The sequence below is a fragment of the Schistocerca nitens genome, chromosome 2 (genome assembly GCF_023898315.1).
Source record: "Schistocerca nitens isolate TAMUIC-IGC-003100 chromosome 2, iqSchNite1.1, whole genome shotgun sequence".
Lineage (NCBI taxonomy): Eukaryota > Metazoa > Arthropoda > Insecta > Orthoptera > Acrididae > Schistocerca > Schistocerca nitens.
In genome coordinates this window covers 1,156,513,632-1,156,530,311 of record NC_064615.1, presented here as the reverse complement: position 1 = coordinate 1,156,530,311, position 16,680 = coordinate 1,156,513,632, and the positions used below count along the sequence as shown (strand labels likewise).

At 45.3% G+C, this 16,680-nt stretch overlaps 1 protein-coding gene across 1 annotated transcript in view; it reads left to right on the top strand.

Moving 5' to 3' along the window:
* LOC126235608 (fatty acyl-CoA reductase 1-like) overlaps window positions 1-16,680 on the top strand; it is a 252,893-nt gene that overhangs the window by 179,968 nt on the left and 56,245 nt on the right. Inside the window, exon 7 of the mRNA XM_049944319.1 lies at window positions 7,183-7,455. Coding sequence (XP_049800276.1) covers window positions 7,183-7,455 — 273 coding nt within the window. The remainder of the gene's footprint in view (window positions 1-7,182; window positions 7,456-16,680) is intronic.

Below are 16,680 nucleotides of genomic sequence, written 5' to 3'. Positions count from 1 at the left end.
TAGTTTAGGAATTTGTTTTGATCACATGACCAGTTTATAAGACCTTAAATGACAGGATTGTTTTGGTTGGCAGGAGAGCCAACACCGTGTTACTAGAAGGAGGCGGAAAGGCACGCGTTTTAGCTCACGCAGGCTGGCGTGAGGTCTGGAACAGGACAAGGAAATTAGAATTTAGAAAAACGGACGTAGCTGGTGGAATACTTAACTTTAATCCATTAATGGTGAACGTCAGTCTTGACCGTACATGATTCAATATCAATAGTAACTGATAATGGCGCCTTGCTAGGTCGTAGCAAATGACGTAGCTGAAAGCTATGCTAAACTATCGTCTCGGCAAATGAGAGCGTATTTTGTCAGTGAACCATCGCTAGCAAAGTCGGTTGTACAACTGGGGCGAGTGCTACAAAGTCTCTCTAGACCTGCCGTGTGGCGGCGCTCGGTCTGCAATCACTGATAGTGGCGACACGCGGGTCCGACGGATACTAACGGACCGCGGCCGATTTAAAGGCTACCACCTAGCAAGTGTGGTGTCTGGCGGTGACACCACAAGGATCATCTGCGAACTATCTAAGAGTGCTTCTCAGATTGTCTCCTAAATCGTTTATGTAGACGAGGAACAATTGACGGCGTATACCACTTCCTTGGGGAAAGTCATATATTACTCCTGCTTTACTCGATGACTTCCCGTCAATTACTACAAACTGTCACCTTTCCGTTAGGAAATGAAGAATCTAGTCACACAACTGAGGCAATAGTCCATAAACACGCAATCTGATCAGAAGTCGCTTGTGAGTTACGATGTAAAAAGCCTTCTGGAAATCTAAAAGCCGGCCGAAGTGGCCGAGCCGTTCTAGGCGCTACAGTCTGGAACCGCGCGACCGCTACGGTCTGTAAGTTCTAAGTTGTAGGAGAGTGATGACCTTTGAATTAAGTCCCACAGTGCTCAGAGCCATTTGAACAATTTTTGAAACCTAAAAATATGGAATCAATTTTACATCCCCAGTCATCAAGTGAAATCCAGGGTCACAAACCGTTTTCGCAAGCTCTGTCCTCTGCTGAACCCGACTCCCACACCTTCTCTGCGTCTCGGTGTCACGAGACGCTGTTCCCCTCTATAACTGAGTACACCGCAGTCGTCGTCAGGGAACGGAGCTGAAGAACACACGAAGAAGCTCCATTATCTGCAGAATCGTGCTCTCAGCCTGGCTCCGCATCTACCAAGAGGCTTCCTATCCGGACCACTCCACCATATCGTGGAAGTCCCACACCTGCATGACCGATCCGATTCAACAAGATGTGCATAGCCCCTCGCTGCATAGGCAGCCTCTATAGACGGAAACCGAGGAGCTGGAAAAACGAGAAGACCGCATCATCGCGTGCACGGGAGGCAGAACATCGTGCTGCGAACTCCATCTTCTTCGGCGGGCCAAGACACTCTGTGAAGTTCTAGCGACAGAGGTAGATAAGACCAGACACGTCCCGGACTCCGAAGGAACAAGAACCGCTTCAACGGTCCACGACGGGAAACGCCTGGCGTGACCGCCGCCGCTCCTGCTGCCCGCAGAGTTGTCCTGCCGTCTTCGCCATAAGCAACACCCGCGGCTGCGCCACCAACAGCCCTTCACAACAAACAGCTCGCCGAGTTTATTCGGCTGCACGAGAGCTCCTCACCTCGTAGCACAATGCCAGTTCCTCCTCCCTGCTCCTCGACATACACTAGTGGCCATCAAAATTGCTAAACCACGAAGAAATGCAGATGATAAACGGGTATTCATTTGACAAATATATTATACTAGAACTGACATGTGATTCCATTTTCACGCAATTTCGGTGCATAGATCCTGACAAATCAGTACCCAGAGCAACCACCTCTGGCCGTAATAACGGCCTTGATACGCCTGGGCATTGAGAAACTGAGCTTGGATGGCGTGTACAGGCACAGCTGCCCATCCACCTTCAACACCATACTACAGTTCATCAAGAGTAGTGACTGGCGTATTGTGACGAGGCAGTTGCTCGGCCACCATTGACCACACGTTTTCAATTGCTGAGAGATCTCGAGAATCTGCTGGCCAGGGCAGCACTCGAACATTTTCTGTATCCAGAAAGGCCCGTACAGGACCTGCAACATGCGGTCGTGCATTATCCTGACGAAATGTAGGGTTTTGCAGGGATCGAATGAAGGGTAGAGCCACGGGTCGTAACACATCTGAAATGAAAGGTCCACTGCTGAAAGTGTCGTCAATGCGAACAAAAGGTGACCAAGACGGGTAACCAATGGCACCCCATAACATCACACCGGGTGAACGCCAGTATGGAGATGACGAATACACGCTTCCAATGTGCGTTCACCGCGATATCGCCAAACACGGATGCAACCATCGTGATTAAACAGAACCTGGATTCATCCGAAAAAATGTTTTGCCATTCGTGCATCCAGGTTCGTCATAGTGTACACCATCACAGGCGCTCCTGTCTGTGATGCAGCGTCAAGGGTAACCGCAGCCATGGTCTCCGAGCTGATACCCCATGCTGCTGCAAACGTCGTCCAACTGTTCGTGCACATGGTTGTTGTTTTGCAAACGTCCCCATCTGTTGACTCAGGGATCGAGACGTGGCTGCACGATCCGTTACAGTCATGTGGATAAGATGCCTGTCATCTCGACTCCTAGTGATACGAGGCCGTTGGGATCCAGCACAGCGTTCCGTATTACCCTCCTGAACCCACCGATTTCTTATTCTGCTAACAGTCATTGGATCGCGACCAACGCGAGCAGCGATGTCGCGATAGGCCACTATCCGACCTCTATCAAAGTCGGAAACGTTATGGTACGCATTTCTCCTCCTTACACGAGGCATCACAACAACGATTCACCGGGCAACGCCGGTCAACTGCTGTTTGTGTATGAGAAATCGGTTGGAAACTTTCCTGTCAGCACGTTGTAGGTGTCGCCACCGGCGCCAACCCTGTGTGAATGCTCTGAAAAGCTAATCATTTGCAAATCGCAGCATCTACTTCCTGTCGGTTAAATTTCGCTTCTGTAGCACGTCATCTTCATGGTGTAGCATTTTTAATGGCTAGTAGTGTATTTTCCAGGACAAACGGTTTGCAGTTACCAAGATGTGAAGATAACCCATTGAATACAAGGTCCCAAAAGGACTGTGATGTTTACGGCATTCGACGCTCCACGTATTTATCACACAATGAGAACAGCATGAGGCTGCCGAGTGTCCTTGAATTGTTTAGTCGACGAGTAACCCACAACAGAGCCACGGGGCTACTGTTGTCGATATGAGGCAGAGCAATGGCAACGATAAACAAAGTGAAATCTACAACATCGATTGCTGATGTTGACATTTCATTAGAAATGAGTACAAGGAATTTCACCGAGTGAGAAAGAAGTGGCAGATGATATATTGACGTTTCTGCTCGATTAACCAGAGGGATGTGTGGTGTCGTATGCGCTCGACTGTGCGGGCAATGTACATGAGGAGTAAAATGATAGCGATACGTGCTTAATAAGTGAAAGTGATATTGAAATAAGAATCGAACCGTTACGTTCATCATTCTTCTCGGGCATGGAGCCACAAATGCCGTTTCCAGTGAAATCAAGTGCATGACAATCGTTTTTCAAGGAGCACTAAACATAATTACATGTATAGAAGATCATCCGCAGCACAGCAAAAAAAAAAAGAAAAAAAAGCAATATGACCCTGTACTGTAGTACATAAGAAAAACTACGAGTAATCAAGGGAGGACTAGGCGCACTTGTTACAAAAACTGTGTTGCAGTCTTTCAAGGCCGCACGATATAATTTACATCTACATCTACATCCATACTCCGCAAGCCACCCGGCGGTGTGTGGCGGAGGGTACTTTGAGTACCTCTATCGGTTCTCCCTTCTATTCCAGTCTCATATTGTTCGTGGAAAGAAAGATTGACCGTATGCCTCCATGTGGGCTCTAATCTCACTGATTTTATCCTCATGGTCTCTTCGCGAGAGATACGTAGGAGGGAGCAATATACTGCTTCACTCCTCGGTGAAGGTACGTTCTCGAAACTTCAACAAGTGCCCTTACCGAGCTACTGAGCGTCTCTCCTCCAAAGTCTTCCACTGGAGTTTATCTATCATCTCTGTAAGGCTTTCGCGATTACTAAATGATCCTGTAACGAAGCGCGGTGCTCTCCATTGGATCTTCTCTGTCTCTTCGAACAACCCTATCTGCTATGGATCCCACACTGCTGAGCAATATTCCAGCAGTTGGCGAACAAGTGTACTGTAACCTATTTCCTTTGTTTTCGGACTGCATTTCCTTAGGATTTTTCCAGTGAATCTCAGTCTGGCACCTGCTTTACCGACGATCAACTTTATATGATCATTCCATTTTAAATCACTCCTAATGCCTACTCCCAGATAATTTATGGAATTAACTGCTCCCAGTTTTTGACCTGTTATATTGTAGCTAAATGATAAAGGATCTTTCTTTCTGTGTATTCGTAGCACATTACACTTGTCTACATTGAGATTCAATTGCCATTCCCTGCACCATGCGTCAATTCGTTCCATATCCTCCAGCATTTCAGTACAATTTTACAATTTTCCATTGTTACATCCTCTCGAAATACCACATCATCACCTGCAAAGAGCCTCAGTGAACTTCCGATGTTGTCCACAAGGTCAGTTATGTATATTGTGAATAGCAACGGTCCTACGACACTCCCCTGCGGCACACGTGAAATCACTCTTACTTCGGAAGACTTCTCTCCATTGAGAATGACACGCTGCGTTCTGTCATCTAGGAACTCTTCAATCGGATTACACAATTGGTCTGATATTCTATATGCTCTTACTTTGTTCATTAAACGACTGTGGGGAACTGTTTCGGACGCATTGCGGAAATCAAGAAACACGGCATCTATCTGTGAACCCCTGTCTATGGCCCTCTGAGTCTCGTGGACGAATAGCACGAGCTGGGTTTCACACGATCTTCTTTTTCGTAACCCATGCTGATTTCTACAGAGTAGATTTCTAGTCTCCAGAAAAGTCATTATACTCGAACATAATACGTGTTCCAAAATTCTACAACTGATCGACGTTAGATGTGCGTGCTATCGAGCCACTACGTTATGCACGTCATAGATTACAGTGATTTCAAGTGAAGCAATGGACGGTTGCTTAACTTCAAAAAGTGCTACAGAATTGGATGACGTAAGAAAACGAAATTTCAAACAAAGCGTCACCTTGGCGATGCATAGCAAACTGCGGAATCGGCCCGAATAGTTGTAGATGAGATAAACAACAGTATCCCATTGTTCATTAAGGAATTTGTTTTCAACTCCGACCATTGGAGATTTGAAGAGGACGTGTCTGTGAGAGGTACCCTGGAAATTAGAGGTACCAAGAGATTTCTATCAAGATCTGCTAACGTCAATGACTCAATGCATTCATATACAATTATGCCGACTATAATCTGGATGGTAGATTGTCTTCAAAGTCATTTATTGTGTTGCGAGAAGTTGGAGAGTCTCTCCCCAATGATTGTTTCTCGTGTGCGTTATCTTGCAAGGGAAGTGGGGAATATTTAACTCACACCAAGCAAGACTTGAAAATGGGCGTAGACGAACTACAATAAGTGTATGAGCACTGTTTTGGACAATAGCTGGTCATAGAAACTTGCTTTTGCTTCATTCTTGGTCTGCATACTCCTTTAGAGCAAACTACCCCTACTGAACGGTGTGTAACAGTGCAGTGCATAACACCTGGAACCACTGGACAAATTCAACCTCTGAAACTTTGTGTTTTTCGTGCCTATAAAACATATTGTCGCACATTCTGCAGCTACGCTTTAAAGGATAGCCAGTTCCACGATAAGTTCCACGCCAGACTCTTTCACTTTCGGTTGCATGCCACCGCATTCCCTCAGTTTTCATCACCCGTTACACAGGTATCATTCCATATGCATTCCTTGAGGGCTGATACCTAGCTGAATGTTTACAGCTCCCAAGGAGTTCCCCTTCTGTCATGATGATGCTAATCTTCGTGATCATCGTAGCGCGCCATTTTTCGTTAGCTGTTCATGGCGCAAGTTGCTGGTTTGTTTCGAACATTTATTGAATGTCGACGATGTCCATTTTGTGAAGCATTATACAAACATCCCATAGCATCCCGGACATTCATTTCCCGTCGCCCTCCTGATGCACGTAGTGAGTTATTAGCAGCTAATATCAATCCTGTTACAATTGTTAACACAAAAATTTCAAATTAGCCTTACTAAATATTGAACTTGCTACCTCTTACTCAAGGGACTCCTTTTAGAAGCTTGCTTTATTTAGTTATTGTAACAGTTCTGTTGTAAAAGTGTGTTTCATCACGCTTCGTCAGAGGATACAACAAATACCTCTGCCATCCCAAGTTACCTGGACCCGCTGGAACCAACTTGCATCATTAAGAGAGAAAAGTTTCTCCTCTTTCACCATGCTTCATTTCATATCTCCATGGACAAATGGCGAGAGTCAGCTGCTTGCTGGCTATGGTACGGATACCTTTGAGCCACCAAACAGGAATGTGAGGGTTCAGCCTTGGCGGGGTAGCACCATCTGTGCTATTCCCCCAGATTCATGGTTCTTCCAGAATGAGCGACGTGGTGCCCTGGAAGACTCACGTTACGATGTCTGTGGCGTAGCAGTTCGCGGTTTTTGGTGAGAACTCTCCACGATCGTATCAGACCAATCCGTTCTGGATTCCGACAGTAGCTTCCTTTCAGAGTAAGTGAGAAGCAATAACAATCATAGTAAGCCATATTTTTCAGGGAGCATTCTATATTCTCTTCCGAGCAAATTTGCCGACTTTTCTTCGCACTTATTTACCCGTTAGATAATTTCTTCGCATAAGACGTTATCTTTTCTTGTTGGTGATTTGCTTCCCGAATATTACGAATTGTTTTTGTGTAATTCTTTTAACAGTGGAATTTTAATGTAATTTATCTTTAATGTATCCATGTACATAGATTCTTATAGTGACTGAGTTCATAACCGTGTGCACCATCAGTGGCACATTCGTTAGGAGATGAAGAGAATAAATGTGGCAAATCTGTTTAAAATGTTACCCACACATTACTAGTAATCAAAAATAGCGAACGGTCGACTTTCATTTTTTGTGGATGTTGTCTCATTTATTGCAGGTCCAGACACAGAATGCAAAATCTTACACAACTGCCAGCAGCTCAGCCGCTCGTCTACAATTGTGTATCAACTGCTCGCCATCCAGTGTCCTGGGGTACCATACACGGCTACTTATTTTACGCCAAACATTTTCCCAGCATAAAAAGCATCTGGTACGGCTACGGATTTATGTTCAAGCAGAAGTCGCTGTACCTTATTGCAGCCGTGTTCTTCCACTTAATTCCAGCCATTATTGCAGACACTTTTCTGTGTCTCAAGGGGACGAAACCAATGTAAGTACTTCATCCCGTTATGTACTCACACTTTTTATTCCGCATGACACAAGGCTGTAACGTATTACTATATTTACGACGTTTCTCATGGAGCCATATACGTTATCTCGCATTTCTCGCTGCTTCTCTCACACAAATAATGATAAAATTTCCGAAATTCAGGGTCGCCACCAGCCCAAGCGCTTCCTAACCATTTAGAAGAAAACGGAGCTGGAAAATTATTAGTTTAATTACTTTAATAATTTAATTACCAGTATTCAAATTTCTTTAAGTAGCCAGATAAATAGCACTCCATATCGTGCATGAAGTAACTTGATTAATTCAGGATTGGAAATCGAAGTAAGTGGGTAAGATCAACACCACAGAATTTATCTTTCACGTCGATTGTTTATTGTAACTAAGTATTTGGTTGCACATCCCAGTTACACCTAACTGGTGGCTGACCAGAAATATTTTAGTAAGAATTACGTGAGAATGAAACAGAGCACAATTTAACTACAGCAAGAAACGCAGAAAACGGGGGTGGGAGACAATGATACTATCATCTCCTTTTGCATTCATACCAGTGAGATTCGCATTACGATTCTACGTTGCACTATTCTGGACCGAGGTTTAACCAATGCACCAGGTTGTGCGATAATTATTCAACATACTAATTGCGCCTGCTGCCTGCAAACTGCCGAACTACAGCACGTGGTGCATTCTGACTCAAATTGTTGTGCCGCTTTGTAGAAAGTGCACGAAAGAACAGATATTCTTGTAGAAATTATGGCTCATTAAACAAGCAGACTGTTAAATAAGGTCTATTGTAGTGCCGTGGTGGACCAGAAGGGTCATTTATTACCAAACACGTGGCACAAAATCGACGCACAAAGACAAACGCAACTTCCACTAATGAAAGATTAAAAATCATACTCGCATCACACGCTTCAGTTAAGCTGAAGTTCTTAAGTATTTCAACTCTTAAACATAACGAAGTCCTAACTCAACCTGCTTCCTATCACTTGAAACCCCCTTTAAGAGCTACGATCCGTATTCACCAAGCGTTCACCGAAGAGTCGCCCCTTTCTCTTTCGAGATTACCTAGCTCCCCGTGCAGCGGAAGCTACCAGAGAGGTAGCCCTCCGTTACCAACCTCACACACAAAAACAGTCTTTGACTAAGATGGGTAAACCTCTCTGTTCAGGTATTGGAAACTTAAGTTGGTCATCCTGTGCTGTCCTTCGAACGAGAAGCAACATCGTCTGCTCCCAGCAGACGATGACCAACTCAGTGTTTCCCACAAAACAAAACCGAAGCCCCACATTAAACACACATATATTGTTCAATAGGCCTTATTTGAGTGCTCAGTCTTTCTGGAAGAGTTTATGAATTGAGCTAAAATCAGGTAGTAAAGCGAATAAGTTGTACCTAATTCGACAAGCGTCTTATGAAACGACTTCACAGAGACGTTTCGTAGCTACATTGCTGAATTTACTGTTTAAATTTTCTGAAGACATATGTGGCTAATAAAGGTGTCCAGTTTAAATGATAAATATTTCTGGTAAAACAGTGACGTAAATGCGTCTTCTTAGGACGAGGTAACTACTCTAACCATAATTCTGTGTGCTTAACAGTAACGAAGGAGCAAAAGTATTTGAGAACACAATTGGTAACTTTATTATACAACAGAAATATTATTATTTATTTTGCTTCATTTTTGGTTTGAATTCACTGAGCAGTAATGGAGCACAATATTAGCCCCGCAGCCACAAAATAAATACTAAATATTACACTTATCTGTACTGCAGAAGACGTTTGAACAACACAAATCTCGTCCGCATATGGTGTATAATCTCAAAACGAATCACTTATGCGAACAGTAACACTTTGTGTCGATGAACATTATTCGCGGAATTTTTCCATGCATTAGTTAATTTGAAGAGTTTCGACGGGCTGCTAATAAATTTCATTTCAGATATAGTCTAACAATTACTCGTATTCCAGCTTGCAAAATCCTTTCACTTATTCGATATCCTGAAGTGTTTCAGTCTAGCTGCCAAGTCCGTAGAAGGTGGTATAAGAGGCGTACAGTAGGTCTGGCTGACTATTTACCTGAGATTTTCTGAGATTAAGAAATACGTCCTTGAATTACTGAGTCGTCGCGTAGGACTTCTTCCTACCTGTTTTGCGGTGATTAAAGAAATGGGACAACGCATGTAAAGGGACAAAGTACCATTATCCAAGATGGCGGCGATGATGTCATCCAATATGGCGGCGATGACGTCATTCAAGATGTCGGATTTGGCGGGAAGTGTGAATTTTGGCGAGAAAAAAGGTCAACTGGGCTACCTCTCCTAACCTAACCCCCACCACAAGAAGAATGGCGCGGAGTTCAAATTCCAACATGATGATGCATAGCACCCGTACTTATCACTACAAAGAAAATCACGGGAAGAAAGGACACTTGGCCTACCTCCCCTAACCTAACCCCCACCACAAGAAAAATAGTGCGAAGTTCAAATTCAGGTACAGTAATGGAGGGAAAAAGGGACTTGTCTTTGCTATTTAACCAATTACAAGCATATGCGATCGCCACTGGGTCTGGACTCCAACTGGCTTAGTTCATGTCGGTGCCACCAGAGGGCGCTCTCCGGACATCAGGTGATGACGTAAGTACCGTCATTCAAGATGGCTGCAACCGATGTTGTGGTGTCACCGCCAGACACCACACTTGCTAGGTGGTAGCCTTTAAATCGGCCGCGGTCCTTTAGTATACGTCGGACCCGCGTGTCGCCACTATCAGTGATTGCAGACCGAGCGCCGCCATATGGCAGGTCTAGTCTGGAGAGACTCCCGAGCACTCGCCCCAGTTGTACAGCCGACTTTGCTAGCGATGGTTCACTACATACGCTCTCATTTGCAGAGACGACAGTTTAGCATAGCCTTGAGCTACGTCATTTGCAACGACCTAGCGAGGCGCGATATTCAGTTACTATGTCTTCTGAACAGATAATATTGTGACTCATGTGCCGTCAAGAGCGACGTTCATCATTAATGGTTTAAAGTCAAGTATCAAACTGGCTACGTCCGCTTTCTGAATTCTAATTCCTTGTCATGTTCCAGATTTCACGTCAGTATAGTTCTTCCCTCCTCACGCCAGCCTGCGGGAGCTAAAACGCGTGCATTTCGGCGTCCTCTAGTAACACGGTGTTGGCTCCACAACACAATAGATGTAACCACCACGAGCTCCAGAGCCCAACTGGCTTAGTTCATATTGTGACCACCAGAGGACGCTACCGTGAGGTCGGTTGATTAAACAAGATCGTCCGCTCTCTCGCACCACACCACAGGCCCGCGGACGCCCGACCACTTACATCAAACCCCCTCGGCCGTCACCTCCATACACAAGCTGTACATAGTCTTCTGTAAATATGCTAACTAAACTAACACCCACATCACATATCTAACCTACCAATTACGTAAGTACTTAATTCCATTTCAATTTTAATCATATTCAATAGGTCAATTTAAAATTTCAATATTCAATTATCAAATGAGAAGTTCCACATTTTCCCACTATCAGTGCAGTGTTCACTCATGACATAGCACCCTCCCCCACCCTCAGAATGCTGCACTCGTATTGGCTGCTGCATTAGTCACGTGATTCGACTTCATTGAACCTAGGACTCGGAATCAATTCCCACCAATGCCACACCCACCTGGACTTGGAATCAAGTAGTTAAGGTCTTCACCACGATATTCAACCCAGCGCCACACCGCCTTACTCACCCATGATGGCGGCTACCGTGCAATAACGAGTACTAATGTGCACACTGCATGACGTCATCAAAGATGGTGGGGCGAAATGGTGGGAAAACAGATCTTAACACATGTCTTTATTTTGCGGGTGCTGTCTCCACCTACAGATTTACTGTCCAACTGACATGTACACATTACCGCCATCAGATCGTACTGTCACCCCTCCTATGACCTAGTCCCAGATGGTGGTCTGTAGGGGCGAGAATTATGCTAAAATTACTCAGGCTGCGCTAGGGTGCTGGGGAGAGTCCACTCTACTTTTTTTCGAACATTTTATTTAGAGATCGAATATATTTATCACAATGACGCAAAACACTCGCCATGTTATGCTTGGGGTCACAATACAGTCTGCAGACACACAAACAACTCTTAATTTACGCAAATATTTTAAGTACAGACATTCATACTCCTAAATAATTCAGCACACTTATGTCTAGACACTATCATATCGTGAACTACCCACACAGCTCATAGCCCACAGACCTGCTCGCAAAACAATTCAATCAACGAGCGCATGCACTCTCCGTCAACCCCTCTCCAGCAGAGCGTACAGACAGTCCCTGCGTCGTGGTGCAGCCGTCAGCTGTCAAACCGCGCACAGCCCTCGCCCGGCTCCCGCAAGCATGAGGCAGCGAGATCTCACTCATACCGCATGTCTGAAAAATTCCGATGTAAATACCTGCTCACCTAGACACACATGCTGACGTAATTGGGCTGGAGCGCAACCGCGAGCTGCAGCCGAACGCAGGCGAAATTTGTATAAGTGCCATTGATGACCAGGGGCGATTATTTACAGAGCGTACCACCAAGCATAGCCAAGCGCGTGGAGCATTCCATTCTACCCTAACTGTAACAGCGGTCCGGCGAAGTCGCTGAAGAATTCCATTCCACAATAGCACAACCTGCTTTCCCCTTAGCGATTCTAACGGACCACACGTCACGTATGACTGATGCTACACCGCGCGTAGGTATATACCATCGCAAACGCATCAAGCAACGTTATCAAGCTTACACTTAAGTCACATTTATATCTAAAATAACAACCACTCTAGTAAATTCCACAGCCGTCCATAAATACTTAACGTGCGCTTTTGTACTAATTTTCGTCTTCTCACGCATTTTAGGCACGGAAATTCGTGCCCTAACAGAACCTCGTTACGAAAGTAACGCACAATAACGTCCAATGCAGTCTTCCTCGCGGACCTAACCCCATCACGTTATACCAATCCTGCTCTCAACATACGCAAATGTCCGCACGGCTATGTAGAGGCTACCATATCGCAGTAAAAAGCATGTTACTGAATCCGACATTATCATTTGCTCTAACCCAATTTACTCGCCGAATTACTGATACGGCTGTTATTGAAGAACCATCCACCTCTACTTTCTCGAACTTACAGCGGTTATTTTACACAGATCACTAAATTCAGTTGACAGTTAAAACCACAAAGTTATCTCCACATTATCAAATACATACCAGACTCACAAGAATATTGGAAGCCAATAGTAACTACAATTAAATATTACGATTGTTGCTATACTCTGACACCAATCAACGTGCAGGTAACCTCTCCTCTTGACGACTGTGCTTCAGTATCTATAGCGAATATAATTTTCCACTTAAAAATTCTCACTCATACCCTCATCGTTATCAGTCTGCTTAAACTATATGCCCCTCATCATGGGACACACAGTCATCCACTCTAGTCATGCCATAACATAAACCATGCTATCTTTAAAATACACTCCTGGAAATTGAAATAAGAACACCGTGAATTCATTGTCCCAGGAAGGGGAAACTTTATTGACACATTCCTGGGGTCAGATACATCACATGATCACACTGACAGAACCACAGGCACATAGACACAGGCAACAGAGCATGCACAATGTCGGCACTACTACAGTGTATATCCACCTTTCGCAGCAATGCAGGCTGCTATTCTCCCATGGAGACGATCGTAGAGATGCTGGATGTAGTCCTGTGGAACGGCTTGCCATGCCATTCCCACCTGGCGCCTCAGTTGGACCAGCGTTCGTGCTGGACGTGCAGACCGCGTGAGACGACGCTTCATCCAGTCCCAAACATGCTCAATGGGGTACAGATCCGGAGATCTTGCTGGCCAGGGTAGTTGACTTACACCTTCTAGAGCACGTTGGGTGGCACGGGATACATGCGGACATGCATTGTCCTGTTGGAACAGCACGTTCCCTTGCCGGTCTAGGAATGGTAGAACGATGGGTTCGATGACGGTTTGGATGTACCGTGCACTATTCAGTGTCCCCTCGACGATCACCAGTGGTGTACGGCCAGTGTAGGAGATCGCTCCCCACACCATGATGCCGGGTGTTGGCCCTGTGTGCCTCGGTCGTATGCAGTCCTGATTGTGGCGCTCACCTGCACGGCACCAAACACGCATACGACCATCATTGGCACCAAGGCAGAAGCGACTCTCATCGCTGAAGACGACACGTCTCCATTCGTCCCTCCATTCACGCCTGTCGCGACACCACTGGAGGTGGGCTGCACGATGTTGGGGCGTGAGCGGAAGACGGCCTAACGGTGTGCGGGACCGTAGCCCAGCTTCATGGAGACGGTTTCGAATGGTCCTCGCCGATACCCCAGGAGCAACAGTGTCCCTAATTTGCTGGGAAGTGGCGGTGCGGTCCCCTACGGCACTGCGTAGGATCCTACGGTCTTGGCGTGCATCCGTGCGTCGCTGCGGTCCGGTCCCAGGTCGACGGGCACGTGCACCTTCCGCCGACCACTGGCGACAACATCGATGTACTGTGGAGACCTCACGCCCCACGTGTTGAGCAATTCGGCGGTACGTCCACCCGGCCTCCCGCATGCCAACTATACGCCCTCGCTCAAAGTCCGTCAACTGCACATACGGTTCACGTCCACGCTGTCGCGGCATGCTACCAGTGTTAAAGACTGCGATGGAGCTCCGTATGCCACGGCAAACTGGCTGACACTGACGGCGGCGGTGCACAAATGCTGCGCAGCTAGCGCCATTCGACGGTCAACACCGCGGTTCCTGGTGTGTCCGCTGTGCCGTGCGTGTGATCATTGCTTGTACAGCCCTCTCGCAGTGTCCGGAGCAAGTATGGTGGGTCTGACACACCGGTGTCAATGTGTTCCTTTTTCCATTTCCAGGAGTGAACAATATATACACAGTTCACGCAGTGAAAGCCACAGTTACTTTGCAATACAATGTATACACATTTTAGACAAACAGTGATCTTTACATCTGTACAGCAGCCGAAATTGGACCGTGAAACCGATCTAATCCCAGCAATATATCACTGAGTACCTTGTCGATCTAGTAAACATACAGTTCACATCCCCCATCAATCAAAATCACCCCTTTTACATCAGCCAACCGAAGTCACTCTCAGAATTGTTCTACAAATTCACCATCATTTTCCCCTCGACACAAAGGCGTTACTGTCTCTGCTTCCTTGTCTGCTCGCTTTTCTATGCACATCTCAAGACTCGGGGATTATAATAACACACGTAATTTCGCCATAGTATTATAGAATTTTCGCTATACTTCTCGATATCAACTACACAGCAGTAGCCTCCCCATAGCTAAGGCAACTTAATTCCTGATATATAGACTCGAAATCATTTCTCTACAACCACGAAACCTTAGCTTCGTCGGGCGTCCTCTAGACCACTGAGTAACTAGAAACAAACACATGAAAAATCATATTTCCACCAACGAATACCGAACTCACATAATTTACAAGCCAACTAAGGTCCTTTCCATGTCTAGAGAACAGGCAAACGTATCTTCCACACACCACACTCCATCTTCTCTCAACTAAATAAAGACGTGAAATGTGGACAAACAGTCAACCGAATAATTTACATCGGCGGGAATAACACTCCATCCCAATCATACCATCTTCTCAATGTTCCACTTGATCACGAAAGCCACCCAACACATACTAGTATTAGTTCGCTATCTGGTCTTCTAGACAAGGGCAAATTTAACTCATATACGTTCCTACAATCCAACAGACCTCTACTTTCGCATGGATGCTGCTATTAGCAGGAAACGTGGATCAGTACCACCACGGACTTTTCATACAAGGAATGATTCCGGAAACAGCTCATATATATGTTAATTATTATAGTTACAATTAAATGTTACAATATCGCTACCAATTGAACAGCATTCCAGAATGAGCGAATTATCGTAAATACTCCCAGTTGTCGGCAGTGGCTCTGGATATAGCTGTACCTTCCTTACAACTGGACATACTCCCCCCATTGCTATCACAGTACTCCAAGTCAAATCCTTACCTTCCCTACAACAGGGCATAGTCTACACCTTTCCACAAACACACATACTTTTACCCTAAGATGGGGAGAATGCTCTGTGGCTCCCATACGCGGAGAGATAAATCATAATTTAGGTACTATGATCGAGGTCTTAGAAATATGTAGAGTACTGTCTGATATACTTTGATGAGTTATGTGTTCGAGAATTAGCTGTGAATGGGTGTATTATGTAGTCATCTTTCCATGTTCGCAATGATACTTGCAAAATAGAGAATGGATGGTTTAGCTATGATACAGAGATTGAGGAAGCATGCTGTCACATGATTGACCGGTGTCGAAGTTTCTGTAAAATTGTTCGCGCTATCAAGTTTCATGTTTAGTACTAGAGTATATGGATGGTGTCTTTTCCATCCCATCCCTGCATTGATTAGCAGATAATGAGTGACTGCTATGGCTTGTTTGTGTTGGGGAAAATGTTTCCGTGGATGCACGGGAACTTCCGAGGGTTGCTAGCAGCGAAACAGTGATCGCGTACATTAGTGCAATATGAGGAATGAGTCGAAAGGGGATGCATAGTCGTCAGGTATTTCCGTCAGTGTGAGAGACGAGAATAAATGTATAGGTCGTCATTCGCTTTCGGATATCCGTTTGGAGACCTACGCCAGCGCCGTAAGAGTCTTCTACTTTCGTTATGTTGTAAGTGGGTTTTTATTTAATATAAGTTGTTGTGTAGCGTGTTATGGTAGTTGCAGTAATAAAATGATTTACAGTGCGCGATGTCTACCTTTCTGTGACTGGCAAGGTATCAGGGCGTCTTAATGTTAGTTTAGAACATGAGACAGGTATGAAACTCGTGGCAGAGAAACGAGATGTTTGGCGTTGTACAAAAGCGTGTTGACACAACTAAACAGGACCAGAGGGAGCGTGTCATACGATAATTCGCCTAGCGCAGGGATTCCCAACAAAAGTTTCTCGAGGACCCCCTCATTGAGCATGATTGTTACCTTGTCATATCACACTTTGTGTCAAGAAAGAAGACACGAACTCATCTGTAAGTTCAAAAAATGTGGCAAGATCCTACCACGAGAAAGCCATCTTACTTCCATATGAGTAAGAAGTTGCTCATGCTC